Below are 16,502 nucleotides of genomic sequence, written 5' to 3'. Positions count from 1 at the left end.
AGGCAGGCTCCTATCTTAGTGCCTTTGCAATGGACTGTAATGCTTTTTCCCTCATAACTCCAGGACTGATTCCCTTGCTTCCTTTAAGTCTTGGCTCAGATGTCTCCTTAATGAGGCTTAATCTGACCACCTTATTTAAACAGTTTTCCCTACCATTCCCTCTTACCTTGTCATTTTATTTTTTTCAAGGTACCTACTACTTTCTAATACACTATATAATTTACCTGTTACATTATTACTTATTACATAGATGTATTATATATTTACCTATTATATTTATTATTATCTGTCTTCCCCAGTGGAATATAAACCTCACAAGGGCAGGAATGTTTTGCCTGTTTAGGTCACTGATGTATCCCAAACCTTCTAGAACAGTGCCTGGCCCATAGTAAGTATTCACTGAGTTTGCTGAATGACCATCTAGAATTGGGTTTGCAATGGTGAACAAGAAAGTTGTAACTCCTGGTTTCATGAACTGATAGTCAAAGTGTACAAAATAGACATTAAATCTACAAATAAATGCATAACAAAAATTTTAAATTCTGTTAAAAATATAGTTTATAGGCAAGAAAAATAGGAAACACAATTTAATTTGGGGAGTGAAAAAACATTTTATATGATACACTCATTATATTTTCCTTAAGGTTCAGATAAAAGTTTTATTTGGTCTATGAAATCTGCCCTATTTGAATCTACCACACAATTAGTAAAAATCAGCAAGAGAATAGTAAGGGTCTTCCTACTATAGTGAACTTAATTGTTAGAGTTTCATGACTTGCTTTAAGAATGCTTCAAAACCTTGAATTGGGAGATGAAATGAGCAATAGAGTTTGGCATGATAGAGACAGCAGAATTTCAGATAGAGTTAGGAGTATCTTTTATTTCATTGAAATGGTCAATCATGGAATCTCTGTGGCTAAGGAGGCAAATGGACGAGAAGAATTGAGAGGTGGAAAATTTTAAAGTCAGGTGAATTTGATGAAGATACACTGGGAGTGCATCTACAACAATCCCTCTTGGGGCACCTGGGTGGCTCAGTCAGTTAAGCATCTGATTTTAGCTCAGGTCATGACCTTATGGCTCGTGAGCATAAGCCCTGTGTTGGGCTGTGTGCTGATAGCTCAGAGTCTGGATCCTACTTCAGATTCTGTGTCTCTGTCTCTTTCTGTCCCTCACTGGCTCGTGCTCTGTCTCTCACTCTCTCTCAAAACTAAATAAACATTAAAATTTTTTTAAATATAAAAAAAATAAAAATAAAAAAAATACAAACCAACCATCCCTCTTTCATCTTCCACTTCTTTAGACTTCAGCATCTCTATGGCATAGTTCTATTTAATCCTGTCTCTGACGATCCCCTCCCTCCCTGTCTATAAGTAGTTAATCATGTTGTTAAAATCTTTCATGTCCTTTTTGTTCCTGCAGAGTATGTAAGATATGTGATAAAAGTTTCCAACTGTAATCGTGGGTCTGTCTCCTTTAAGTTCTGTTGCTTTTTGTTTTACATATTTTGAGGCTATGTTATTAGTTACATACAAATTTAATATTGTTAGGTCTTATTGAATTAACTCTTTTATAATTATATGACCCTCTATCTCTAGTAATATTTTTTCCTTAAAGTCTATTTTTTGCTTTGTCATATGTTTTAATCCTACATATATTTTAAACTCCACAAAGCATTTTGTTTTAATCAACATTACCCTTTCTGATGACCTTCATTCTTTCGTGTTATTTTGTTTCTTTCTGGGATCATTTTGCTTCTCTCTGAAGAATTTCCATTACTGTTTCTTCTAGTGTTGTTTGCTGGTGATAAATTCTCTCAGTTTTTGTTTGTTGATTATAACTTTATTATGTCTTCATTAAAAAACTGAAATAAAAGCAGTCGTACAGAAAAGTTGTAAATATGGTTCAAATAACTTTTTCCTGAGCCACTTGAGAATTAGTTGCCAACATGATGCCCCATAACCCTTAAAAAATTGAGTGTGCAATTCCTAAAGACAACTATCAAAATCAGGAAAGTAGCACTGTACATTATTACCATATAATTCTCAGAAACTATTCATGTTTTGCTAACTGTCCCAGTAATGCTCTGTATAGTAAAAGGCTCCAGTTCACAATAATGTGTTGCATTTATATATACTGAATTTTTAAAAATCTAGAATAGTTCCTCATCTTTCCTTGACTTTCATGTGACCTTGATTGTTTTCAAAGATTATGGGCACTTTTGTTTTTGGCTTTATTTTTACAAGATACTTTTGATAATTTTATAGATTATCCCCTCAATTTGTGTTTGCCTGATGTTTCCTCAGGATTTTTCAGATTATGCATCTTTGTCAGGTGTATCACAGAAGTGATTCTGTGTGTTCTTACTGCATCCTAGTGGTTCGCACATTATTTCAATTTGTCTTTTTACTGATGATGTTAACTTTGATCAGTTGATTAATATCTGCCAGGTTCCAGTCTGGCTTCCACATACTCAGTAGACCAGGATGACTTCTCTGACCCTGGCATGGATGCCTGTTTTGTCCAGCTGCATCTAGTGGCTTTAGAAATGAATTGTTTGGGAGGGAAAGGAATGATGAAGAGGTTGCCTTCATTATTGAAAAATATTTTTGCTGCACAGAATTCTATTTTAGCAGTCTTTTGTTCAGTACCTTAAAGATATTTATTCCATTGTGTTCTGGCATTTCTTTCTTTCTTTTTTTTTTTTTTTAAAGTTTTTAGTTATTTTGAGAGAGAGAGAGAGAGAGAGAGAGAGAGAACAGGGGAGTGGTAGAGAAAGAGAGAAAATCCCATGTAGGCTCCACATTGTCAGCATGGAGCCTGATGCGGGGCTTAACTCACAAACCTGGACCTGAGCCAAAACCAGCTGAGCCACCCAGGCGCCCCCTGGCTTCTGTCACTTCTTGATATACATCCCCTAAGATTTTTACTTCTCAGGATTTTCTTTTTCTTGGTTGCTTTCAGCTGCTTTCTAAAAGTTGCTTTATCTATTTTTTTTTCCATTTCTTAATGATTGTTGTTGGTGGCATGGTTAATCTCATCATGGCCTTCTAAATAATTATATTTATAAAATACTTGTTTTAATTCTTTCCAAGTTGTAAAATATAACTGTAAATAAACAAATCCATTTTAAAAATCCTAACATAAAATTAGTTTTATTTCATTGGAGTTTTATCATGAGTACTCTGTATAGAAAGGAACATGGCATTACAGTTTTATCTTAAATCCATCCAAAGAAATTTTACACTAGCAAATTATAGAAGTAAAGTAAAATAAACCAAATGAAAAGAATTTGGTTACTCTATAAATGGCAGCTGCACTACTCTGGTTGTTCAGTCTAAAAACTTGGAATCATCCTGAATCCCTTGCTCTGTCTCACACCCCAGGCCCAATCCAGCAAAGTCTATCATCTTTCCTTTACAATATATTTAGAATTTGGTTATTTCTCACCATTACCATTATTACCCTGGTCCACGAGCATATCTTCCTTGGGATTACTGCAGTGTCTTCTTAACTGATCTCCCTTGCTTTGTCTATACAGTATCTTTTCCAAACAGCAGCCTGAGTGATTTTGTTAAAATGTAACTAACATTGAAAAAAATAAAAAAAAAAAAAAAGTAACTAACATTGTGTCACTTTTTTTACTCAAAATCCCTTGCTTTCTAACTCATTCAGAGCAAAAGCCCTCAACTCTTCCAGTGACCTGTTAGGCCTTCTATAAGTGGAAACTCCCTCTACCTGCCTTACTTCTCTAATCTCTTCCTCCACCTCTCTCAAGTCCAGCCCCACTGGCCTCTTGAAAATGCTAGGTGTCCTGTTTCAAGGGTTCTGCTTGTTTTCCTATGCCTGCAATTCTCTTCCTGCAGATATCCTCATGGTTCCCTCCTTCACTCCTTTCAGGTCTTTACTCACCTGTCACCTTCTTAGCCCTTTCCTGGCTACCCTTTCTTTATGTAATTGTTACTTCCCTCTTTCCTTGTTTTATTTTTCTCCTTAGCATGTTAATTTAAGTGTACACACACACACACACACACACACACACACACACACACACACACACACTGATATACCATCTATAAACACTTTATGCATATTTAATTTATTTACCACTTTTCTACTTTACTGGACTGTAATCTCAGGAGTATTTGCTGGTTTTGTATATTATTGTTTCCCCAGTGCCTAGAAATTGCCTGTCATATTGGAGGAATATATAAATAGTTGTTGAATGAAGGAATGAATTAAAGAGATTTTGTTGTAAGTTTGTTTTATAAATTAGCAAGGAGCTCAGTAATTGAATTATAGTAAGTCCAGTACATTTTCACATATTTCTTCTGTTGTATTCTCTTCTTTTTTAATGGATGTATTATCTCTGATCCCCAAGGAAATTAATTATAGTAATTTTGAAATTCTTCTGATTCTTTTGCTGTTTCTGTTTCCTTCTGGATCCTTTTTTGTTTTTGTTTCAGCTTTAATCTTACAGTTCTCCTTTGGATGCCTTCCCTTAAATAACTGCTATGTGTTTATACTTAAGAGTGAGGCACTAAAGAGGTGAGAAGTTCGGTGTGTTTGAGCATGGCTTGTTAGCTGATGATTTTCATAGTAGGGTGATCAGGTGATAAGCTTGCCTTTTCGTTGGGTGACCTCCAAGTGTTAGTAAGGGCTAATCTTTTCTCTAGAGTTGCTTCCTTGTTTTCAGAGGGGAGTTCTGTCATCTCCCTGTGGAATGCATGTTGCTTGCTGGTGCTCCAGTACCGAGATGTGAAGGATACTGAAAACCCTATAGTTCAATATTCTAGAGTCTCACTTAATTCTTTAGCTTTTAGTCATCACTGTGCCTGGTGTACTAAAAAGGCCATATCTTTATTCAGTTTTTCCAAAGAATAAACCTTTACTTTGCTATGTGTAGGATGCCTAGTGTGGAGCAGAGAAGGGGGTTGTGAAGAGGGACCTGAGAATTGAGTCTATATATAGGCTTTCAGTGAGTTTCCTTGTTTTCAGTTTTGTGTCTCACCTTTATTTTTGTGCCTTTATACAATCTTCCTCTCCGAGTTCTGTGGGGTGAAATTGCTCACTTTGATAAATATCCTGCCATCACATCTCTATCCCCCCTGAAATTAGATACCTCCTCTGCTCTGCTGATGTAGATTATTGTTATCTTATCTCACATCCCCTATTCTTCCTCCTTTTACTTGTTCTCAGTCTAAAGATAATTATAAAGAAAATACTCTTATTTAATGATAACCTTACTACATGATAGTACTGATGCTTGAGACCAAAAAGTCTCAAATAAAAATATGAGTATTAGGAAGTTAATCGTTTGATTGTGGAATGGATGTCAACACAGGAAAAAATATTTACAAGTGGCTAGTTGTCCTCTAGCTACAGAACAAAATTTATATTACAGCCATTGAATCCTAGATATCTAAGAGATCTTAGAGGTTTTCAATCCAGAGCTAACATTTGTGGAGTCCTTACCATATGTTTGATACTTGATATACATTATCTCATTTAACCAACACAAAGCTTCTGAGGGAGGGTACTGTTATTCCCTGTATACATGAGGAATCTTATGTCAGTAACCTTCACAAAGGCCACAACTAATAAATGGTGGTGCTGAGATTCAAACCTCAGACAGTTCAACTTAAGAATACATGCTTATAAGCACTATTCTATACAGTTTCCTATTTATACATCAGTCCACAGGTTCCACACAGTTGACTTGCTAGTCCTCATTTCAGCTAATAGTGAGCTAATAATTTCTTTGGAAGTCTTTTTAATTTTTGGACAGACCTCTGTTGTTAAAAAAGCATTTCTTATATTGAGTTAGAATCATTCTCTATGTGACTTTTACTTTTTCATCTCACAAAGTAAGGGAGTAAGTTTGCTTCCTCTTCTAGAACACACACTCCCATTTTCTCCAATGGTACACAATTTCTCATACCCATTGCTATTTTGGTAAATGTCTTTTTGTAAACACCTTAGAGTGTCAGATTTATGTTGATGATTCTATTTCCTTTCCTTCTAGTTCTGTATTCACCAAGTGAAATCTGCAGGATATTTTTCTTTCATAGGTCCTTTTTACTTCTGGGATTTAATGATAAGAACTCTGATTTCTTTGAAAATCTTCAGTGACTTATTATTTAATTGAGAAGACATGAAAGGGATATTAAGGATAAATGACTACAAAAATATATTTGGTAAATGCCAGAAAACTAATATTATGATAATAACGACAATAATAGCCAACATATTAGAGGCCAGGTAATCTTCTGCGTACTTTACATATGTTAACTGATTTAATCGTCTGATAACAACTTTGTGACATAGATGTTATCAATACTGACATTTTGTAGCAAAGGAAAATGAGTCCATCTAGTTAAGCAACTTGCCCAGTTCAGATAGTTTGAAAGTACTAGCCAGGTTCTGAGCAGAGACTAAGTTCCATAGTCCATGTTTGTAATCTTTGTGCTATATGAGACAATTCTGTAGTACTTTAGAGAAAGGTATAATCACTTCAGACTGAAGTTCTTGGCAGTGGAACTTGGGCTGGAACTTTGAGGACTGATTTTCTATGGTCAGAAAGGAAGCATGAAGGATGGCTGCATCATGAGCAAAAACAGTACAGTAGAATGTTATAGGATGTTTATGGTAGAATGTTATGAGGTAGAATGTTTAATGTGACTAACAAGGGCCTGGGTGATCTCGCTCTTGTATGCCAATCCGTCTTCCTCTTTTCCCCTACCCTTGACCCATTCTAGCCTTCTTTCTATTCTTTCAATGTGCTGAGTGTACTAGCATCCTAGTCCTTCGTATGAGCTGATTTTTCTACCTGGAGTGCTCTTCTACTAGAACTCTTACATGTGACTTGTTATTGTCATTTGTGTCTTGGCATAACCTTTTCTGACCACACAATCTACAGAAGCCTTCAAATGCTTCCTTACCACATTACCCTGTTTTATTTTTATCATGGTTCTCCTCTTGAATGGTATATAAGCACCATTAGTTACCTGTTCAATATCCACCTTTTTTTTTTTTTGCTAAGAGAAACCTGATTTTATTTGGGGTAACAGTGTACCTACTTAAACTTGGTCTCCCTTCTATTTAAGCACAGTTTGCCCGGTGAAATATAAGCGGGTGTGTGCTGGGAAGTTTCTGGGAAGATTTCTGCTCTTCTGATGAAATGGTAGATATAGATGTGGTTCTGTCACTCCCCCTTATGTCTACCCGTCCCTGCCTTGAATGTGAATTCAACACCTGGGATTTCAGCAGTACTTTGTGATCACTAGGGAAGGGTCAAGAGAATTGTAGAAACTGTTTGACATCAATTAACCAAAGCCAGCAATCAGACTTTTATGTGATAAAAACAATTTCTATTACTTAAAGCCATTGTTGTTTTTTATTTTGTTTTTTGTCAGTTGGCAACAAAAACAATTCCTAATTAATATAAATGATGTTACCAATGATAGAAACCTAGAGAAGTCTAGAAGGGAGCTAATTTGGGGAGGCAGAAACAGTCATTTTATTTTGATATATCAGTTTGAGCTGACATTGCAGCATGCATCTACTTACTGTAGGAGGCGGTATAGTATAGTGGTTATAACAGAACCAGAACACTTAGGCTTAAATCTTGGCTCTATGAGTTTCTAGCTACATGAACTTGCACAAGTCACCTAATTCCTCAATATTTCAGTTCCTGCAACTGCAAAACACGGATAATAACAAAGCCTAACAGAGAAATGGTTGAAACTGAGAGTAGATAATATTTGTAAGAGAGAATATAGGATATATAGAGAAGATAAAGGATCAATAATTGATTAATATCTGCACTTTGGGATGCAGGAATAAGTAGAGTCAATGAAGAAGGAGATAGAGAAGAAATAGTTCAGAAAACAGAAGGAGAAACAGGAAAGTAAAATATTACAGAAATCTAGGGAAGTGAGTATTTTCAGAAAGAAATGCTTATCAGTGTTGATCGCTGTAAAAATATCAAGAGGACAGGAACTAATAAAAGTCTTTTATTTGAGGACTAGAAGAGTGTATTTTCAGTACAGTGAGGGGTAAAAGTTGGGTTACAGCAATTTAAGACTAAGCAGTGAGAAGACAGAGGAATGAATATCACATGCACATTTAACTTACTTCAGTTCAACTACATGAACTCTTGTAATACAACAGGAATGTATTTTTCCATGTGTACTCTTTATTACATGCTATAGACTGTAGCGTATTGTACATTAATACACGTTACAGAATAGGGTTGTACATACAAAACCATGCATAACACCCTTTAAACAGTTTAAAGGCCTTTTGAAGATAATTTTGACTATATTGATTTTGACTATATTTGATTTTCACATCATGGGCTGACTTTAGAACCTAACCACTACATCAAATGTCGCTCCACTGTGAATACAGTGGTGAGTATAAACCACAGAGGTCTAGACTGCTCTGTACTGGGCAAAGTTGTACAGGTGTGGTGGTAGAGGCTAGAGGTAAAGGTTTTGGCCTGGGGAGAGGTTTTGGCTGGTTCTATTTCTGTTCTTCCTTATATCTACTAGCATTATGAAGGAAGAAATTGCTTAACTTCTGTCCTCTAGCTTTTTCCTTTGTAGATTTTGAGACCTGTCAAGGTAGCACATAGGAAAAATGTGATAAATCATTTGACCTCTTGAAAAATGATTTGCCTTTTAGATAATAAAGCCGCTTCAATGTATTTTTGACTATGTTATTAAAATACAACGAAGGACTTGCCTATTCTAAAATTATTGTTGAGCAAACCACTGAATTCCCTTTTGAAAAGCAACTATGAGATAGTAAACTCAGTTATCTTCATTTAAAAAAATTTTTTTTCAATGTTTATTTTTGAGAGAAAGAGATGAGCGTGAGCAGGGGAGGGGCAGAGAGTGAGGGAGACACAGAATCAGAAGCAGGCTCCAGGCTCCGAGCTGTCAGCACAGAGCCTGACGTGGGGCTCAAACTCACGAACTATGAGATGATGACCTGATCCAAGGTCTGACGCTTAACTGACTGAGCCACCCAGGCTCACCTTAATTTTTTTTTTTTTTAATGGTTTTCTCCTACCCAAACAAGAACTACATGTTATAAAGTTTGGAAATGAGAAGTATAAAAAAAAATCACCATGAAGTCTTTCCTTTAGAGATACTATTCTGTTCTTTATCCATCTAGTCTTTTGAAAACATGTATTTAAGATTTTAACATAATTGAGATGAAATTTTATATATAGCTTTATATCCTGCTTTTTCTCTTAATGTTATATAGTATTTCCCCAAGTTACTAAATAATTTTGTTATCTTTTATTTTGTATAGTGTATCAGTTGATAATACCTCATGTCATATAGATAACCTAGTTCAGAATTTTTTTTCATGTAAATTTTATGTTACCCATTATGAAGAGACTTTAAGGTTTTGACAATGTGTCCTTTCTTGGACTATAAAAGAAGAAAATAAAAGTTTTGACTTTTGATAAAAGTTTTTAGAATTAAATTTTCAGTTTTTAAAAAATTTAAACCCAAGGGGCGCCTGGGTGGCTCAGTCGGTTAGGTGTCCAACTTCAGCTCAGGTCATGATCTTACTTGCAGCTTGTGAGCTCGGGCCCCATGTTAGGCTCTGTGCTGACAGCTCGGAACCTGGAGCCTGCTTCAGATTGTGTGTCCCTCCCTTGCTCTGCCTCTCCCCCACTCATGCTGTGTCTCTCTTAATAAACAAACATTAAAAAAAAATGTTTTTTAATTTAAATCCAAGTTAGTTAACATATAGTGTAATGATTTCAGGAGTAGAATTTAGTGAGTTACCACTTACATATAACATCCAGTGCTTATCCCAACAAGTGCCCTCCTTAATGCCCATCACCCATTTAGCCCATCCTGCCACCCACCTCTCCTCCAGTTTGTTCTCTGTATTTAAGGGTCTCTTATGGTTTGCCTCTCTTTCTGTTTTTATCTTATTTTTGTTTCCCTTCCCCTATGTTCATTTGTTTTGTTTCTTAAATTCCACATATGAGTGAAATCATATGATACTTGTCTTTCTCTGACTTATTTCGCTTAACATAATACACTCTAGTTCCATCCATGTTGTTGCAAATGGCAAGATTTTGCCACAAAAAGATTTCATTCTTTTTGATCATGGAGTCAAACTCCATTGTGTGTATATATATATATATATATATATATATATATATATACCACATCTCCTTTATCCGTTTGTCAGTTGATGGACATTTGGGCTCTTTCCATAATTTGGCTGTTGATGCTATAGTGCAGCTATAAATATTGGGGTGCATGTGCCCCTTTGAATCAGCATTTTTGTATCCTTTAGATAAATACCTCGTAGTGCAATTGCTGGGTCATAGGGTAGTTCTATTTTTAATTTTTTGAGGATCCTCCATGCTGATTTGGTGATTGTTTCCTTTGCTTTGCAGAAGCTTTTTATCTTAATGAGGTCCCAATAGTTCATTTTTGCTTTTGTTTCCCTTGCCTCTGGAGACATGTCAAGTAAGAAGTAGCTGCAGCTGAGGTCAAAGAGTTTGTTGCCTATTTTTTCCTCTAGGATTTTGATGGTTTCCTATCTTACATTGAGGTCTTTCATCCATTTTGAGTTTATTTTTGTGTATGGTGTAAGAAAGTGGTCCAGGTTGATTCTTCTGTATGTCGCTGTCCAGTTTTCCCAACACCATTTGCTGAAGAGACTGGCTTTTTTCCATTGGATATTCTTTCCTGCTTTGTCAAAATTAGTTGAATACGTTTGTGGATCCATTTCCGATCTTTATTCTGTTCCATTGATTCATGTATCTGTGTTTTTATGTTTTTGTTTTGTTTCTATTTTTGCCAGTACCATACTCCCTTGATGATGACAGCTTTGTAATATAGCTTGAAGTCTGGAATTGTGATGCCTCCAGTTTTGGTTTTCTTTTTCAACATTACTTTGGCTATTCAGGGTCTTTTCAGGTTCCATACAAATTTTAGAATTGTTTGTTACAGCTCTGTGAAGAATGCTCGTGTTGTTTTGATAGGGATTACCTTGAATATGTCGATTGCGTTTGGCAGTAGCAACATTTTAACAATATGTGTTCTTCCAATCCATGAGCACGGGATATTTTTCATTTGTTTGTGTCTTCTCCAATTTCTTTCATAAGCTTTCTATAGTTTTCAGTATATGGACCTTTTACCTCTTTGGTTAGGTTTAGTCCTAGGTATTTTATGGTTTTCAGTGCAACTGTAAATGGAATCAATTCCTTGATTTCGCTTTCTGCTGCTTCATTATTGGTGTATGGAAATGCAACCCATTTCTGTATGTTGATTTTACATCTTGTGACTTTGCTGAATTCATGTATCAGTTCTAGCAGTTTTTTGGTGGAGTCTTAGAATTAAATTTTCAAATCAAGTTATTCTTTTTAAAAAAACAAGTCTGAAAAAACATTCTTGATGTGGTATGTAGGAGCTAGGAAAAGTGTTTGAAAGGCATGTTTTTAAGTGACTGAGGCCTAATGTCCCAATAATTCCTTATTAGTTTATCTCTTTTTGTTGTTGTTGCTGTTGTTAAGTCGTCTTGAGAAAGTAATTTAAATCCTTTGGGGCTCAATTTTCCTATTTATAAAGTGAGAGTTCAGTAATTTCTAAAGTTTCCTTTGGCATTTCCATATTTATTTACCCAATATATATTTTTAAAATAGACTTTATTTTTTTATTTTTAATTTTTTTTAATGTTTATTTTTGAGAGAGAGAGAGACAGAGAGACAGAGCGTGAGTTGGGGAGAAGCGGTGGCGGGGGGGGGAGGCGGGACATAGAATCTGAAGCAGGTTCCAGGCTGTGAAATCTTAGCACAGAGCCCCACATGGGGCTTGAACCCATGAACCGTGAGATCATGACCTGAGGCAAAGTCAAGATGCTTAACCGACTGAGCCACCCAGGCACCCCAATAGACTTTATTTTTTAGAGCAGTTTTAGTGTCATAGCAAAGCTGAGTGAAAAGTACAGAAGGTTTCCATACACTCCCTTCTCCCTATCAACCACCCCTCTCCCCAGACATTTGTTACAACTGATGAACCTATATTGGACACATCATTATTATCACCCAGAGTCTATAGTTTACATTAGGATTCATTCTTGGTATTGTACATTCTGTGGTTTTGGACAGAGGTATAATGCTGTGTAGCCCCCTTACAGCATCATACAGAAGAGCTTTCCTTCCCTAAAAATTCCTTATGCTCCACCTATTCATCTCTTCCTTCCTATTAATCCCTGGCAACCACTAGCCTTTTCCAGAACATCATATTGTTGGAATCTTAAAGTTTGTAACCTTTTCAGATTGGTTTCTTTAACTTAGTGATAATGCACTTAATGTTCCTCCATGTCTTTTATGGCTTTGATAGCTCACTTCTTTTATTTATTTATTTATTTATTTATTTATTTATTTATTTAATTTATTTATTTATTTATTTTTTGCTCACTTCTTTTTAGTGCTGAGTAATATTCCATTGTCGGGATATACCACAGTTTATTTATCCATTTACCTACTGAAGGACATTTTTGTTGCTTCTAACTTTTGGCAGCTGTGAATAAAGCTACTGTAAATATCGTTGTGCAAGTTTTTGTGTGGACAGAAGTTAAATTTTCATTTGAGTAAAACTTTAATATATTTTTCAGTTGATAATCTTTAAAAATATATTAAGTAAATTGAGAAAAGTTAGAAAAATTATAATTGTCAAAATCTGAATCAATAAATATGCACAAGGGGGCTTCACAGTGCAAGTGGGTTTACAAATAGTAGGCACATTTTATAATTAAAGAATAGAGGGCTCCTTTCTGACATTTTGCCCTGGGTCACAGATTTGAATCATGGTTGATGAGCAGCTAATAAACCCAAATGACTTCTTTATTGATCTTGAAAGAAAGGATGAAGAGATGATAATATTAGCTTTGTTGTGTTGATATGAAAATGATACAATGATACCTGCCCACTAGATACTGGACTTTTTACAAGTGACATTAAATGAATATAAAATGAAGACAATTTTGGACTGTATTCCAGCCATTGGCTGGAGGTGAAAGAGGCCTGATTAAATGCCAGATTCCTCTGTCTCTTATTTTCATTTTCTGCATTTTTCCTTTTTTTTTTTTGTAGAATGTAAGTAAAATAAATTTGAACGATGTATACTTTAGGAGTGTAAGAATTATAGGTTATGATTTTCATTATATCTAGTTTTTCTAAGTACTTGTTTTTAAATGGTTCATTTCCATTCAATTAAAAATGTATTTCATATTAACTGTCTCATTGGAATATGTTTTAAGTAACATTGTATGCTAGGGCTATATATTTATTTTAGCCACATTTCAAGAGATTCTATAAATGCAATATATAAGAATTTGATGATCCTGCAGTTGAATATTGACATTTGGGAGAATTTAGTTTTTACCCCTGAAATTATCCTTTAGAAACATATTATAATTAATTGATCATGATTAATGATGTGTAAGTACTGTTGATATTTTTTCAGCATTCTCTAATTCACATAAACTTTTCAGAATCCTTATAGATCCTGGTTATCTATAGAAGAGTTTATTTCTGTCAAAAAATGTCATCCAAAAATTTTTATTCATTTTTAATGAAAATTGTTTTAATTTTTTAATTAAATTTGTTTCACAGAAAGATTTAAAGTGGTTTAGAATGGGTGTTGGATTGTTAACGAGTCCCACATTGACAGAGGTTATAAAGGTTGTTGGTATCCCCACAATTCCAAGTATTACTTCCTTCACTTCTGAATTATATAGTTTTAGAAGGTAATATGTAAGGTATGGATTATTGCTATTTATGAGAACACTGTATTTCCTGTTTACTAAATTACTGCAGAAATATTTTTTCAAATATGTGACTCTGAAAAGACTAAACTTAATTTTTAAAAATAACTTTTTATTATAGCTTTTGGTCAGTTTAACAATTCTCTGAGGTAAGGGGACTGGGTATCTTTTGCCCCATTTTGTAGATGATTGGTAGAGTAATTTTGTCCAAGTTCACATCAAGGTAAGTTGTAGAACTGAGATTAGAATGGACCTTGTGACTAAGTTTAATGGTGTTTCTTCTGTGTAAAGGTACCAATCTTTCACAGTATTTTACTATAGTCAGGGATACCATTTTGTTTCATTTTCTGTAAGCCAGAACAGTGAAACAATGGTACTAGATAAGTGTAAATGAGAGAAGCTAACAAGAGAGACTCAGGGCTAGAACATTAGATTTCGTCACGTGGTCCTACTGTACACTCTTGCATCCAATAAGGGATTTTTCTGTACTTTCTGTTACAGATGCTGAAAATTTCTTCTAAGGAGAAATATCCCTTATTTACTTTTGTAAATGGTCATTCCAGAGACTATGATTTTACATCTACTACAACCAATGAAGAAGACCTTTTCTCAGAGGATGAAAAGAAAAGATTAAAAAGATTTAGCACAGAAGAGTTTGTCTTGCTCTAAAGATTAGTGCATTTGTGCTTGGTGGGAAGAATTCCTTTGAAGGGGAACAATGAAGAGAAACAAGTTTACTTGAAACTGGCTTATTTTCACAAATATCTTAATTTTATATGTTCTTTTAAAAAAGAACATTTGGAAATACACAAGTTTTAAAGATATTTTTCTGAAGGAGAAATGATTTAATGAATCTTGATTTCTAATAAATATCAAGTAATTCTGGCTGTATTCCTGTTTCCCTAAGATCTGCTAACGATAACTCTAACTTAACTGCGAGCCTTCCAGTCTTCAAATTCTTCCACCTGAGGCCACTAGTCTCCTGAAGGTTTTGTGATATAGGCCCCCAAATTGGGATCACCAAATAGGTTCAAAAGCTTCAGTTTATACTAACCACCAGAAGACCAGAGAATGAATCTTCAGTGCTGCCTAGCTTCCTGATATTAATGCAACCAAAGGAAAATTATGGATGTATCTTGATATATTAAATAGCAATTGTTAGCTATGATATGCATATAATTATATCAGTAGAATTGTAAGTTAATGTAATACTTAGCAATATGATTTTATAATGGCTCCTCATTTTGCTTGCTATTGAGACTTCTCTGAGGAATATAAAGTATTGGTATTCCCTAGAAATTTAAAGGTTATGTTATTAATAATAACTTCATCCAATCAAATCAGATAAAGGCAATTTTATATGATTAGTGTTTGTTTCCTATTCCAAAACTGAAATTTTATGGGAATTCTACTTACTATGGAGTTTTTAAATCTAAAAATAAGTACTAAAAAAGATATCAGTAGATGCTCCTCTATGTGGTTTTGCTATTTGTATAAATCAGTGTAGTGGTGTTTAGAAGCTGAGGCTATCTATAAGGTAAATCTGCCTTAAATGTATTTTATGTTACTGAAAGGCAAATTTGTGATATAAAAATATGAGTTATTATTCAGCCAGAATTATATACTATAATAAAGATGTGAGAACATGAACCTTTGTTTTGGTTTTAATAGGATTGTTTTAATTCTTTAATTTGAAAAAAATCATTGTCTGATATGAAGTCTATTTACTTATAATGAAAGCAAATAATATTGTTTCTCTGAAAGAAAAATATTAACTTATTTTATGGAGTTTTCATGCTTCAGTGTGGAAAGGTGACTTATAAAGACATAAGATTGTGTATCATTTAAAGTCATTGATCTCTTCTATCAGAAAGCCTATTTGTTAGGTGTAGAGTTGCATGCAAAACTGAAACACAGGGTGGGCAGATTGCTTTAGTATGCCTGACGAGAGAAATCAGGTTTGGCATTTCCCAGTGAGGACAGTTTACTGAATTGATATAAATAGCCTGAAATCTAAAATTTTCCTTTACTCCAGATAAAATCTGGACAAATTAAGTCCAGTACTAATTTCCCTAGAATGTCAAAGCAGTACTAGGAATAAGAAGCCAGTAATATGCCTGATTTTATGTACTGCAGTTGTCTTGTCTAAATTATTGCAGCTTGTTTTTTATACACACATGCAGTAATCACAGGATTTTACAACAAACACATCAAATGAGAGTGCCCATACCTTCAAATAAATCAGAACCGATTATAAGTATTCTCTTACAAGAACTATATAAAAGTTTTGACTTAAGTATAGCATTCTGTTATTTTCTCAGCATATTCAGGGATCATTTTTAAGTAGGATTTTGGGATGAGATAAAATTACACCTGGCCAAAGTTGAGATGAGAGGAGGCAGAAACTTCCTTTACATTGAATTATACTGAAGATACTCATAATCTGTACAGACAAAACAACCCAATCTTACAACACAGTCATCCCCATGACTGAGAATAAATGTATAGAAATCAGAAATGATTAGCATAATATGCACATATAAAGTATTCAACAATGTGTATGAATGAATGCATGCATTCTGAAAATTGGAATAGGCTGATTGACCTATCTTGCCTGTTAATTCAACATCAGTTGAGGACCAGCCAAAAGTTGTACTAATCTTTTATTGGAAAGGCAGCAACAAAACTAC

General features: G+C 34.5%; 1 protein-coding gene across 5 annotated transcripts in view; it reads left to right on the top strand.

The window, feature by feature from the left end:
* ATG4C (autophagy related 4C cysteine peptidase) overlaps positions 1-15,462 on the top strand; it is a 96,156-nt gene extending 80,694 nt beyond the window's left edge. For all 5 annotated transcript variants that reach the window (XM_019449045.2, XM_019449044.2, XM_019449041.2 and 2 more), the window contains one exon: positions 14,314-15,462. In XM_019449045.2, coding sequence (XP_019304590.1) covers positions 14,314-14,481 — 168 coding nt within the window. In that variant the 3' untranslated portion in view covers positions 14,482-15,462. The remainder of the gene's footprint in view (positions 1-14,313) is intronic.
* Positions 15,463-16,502: the final 1,040 nt, after the last annotated feature.

Source organism: Panthera pardus, unplaced genomic scaffold, assembly GCF_024362965.1.
Source record: "Panthera pardus isolate Hobbes unplaced genomic scaffold, ASM2436296v1 HiC_scaffold_11, whole genome shotgun sequence".
Lineage (NCBI taxonomy): Eukaryota > Metazoa > Chordata > Mammalia > Carnivora > Felidae > Panthera > Panthera pardus.
This window is presented reverse-complemented; position numbering and strand designations above follow the sequence as displayed.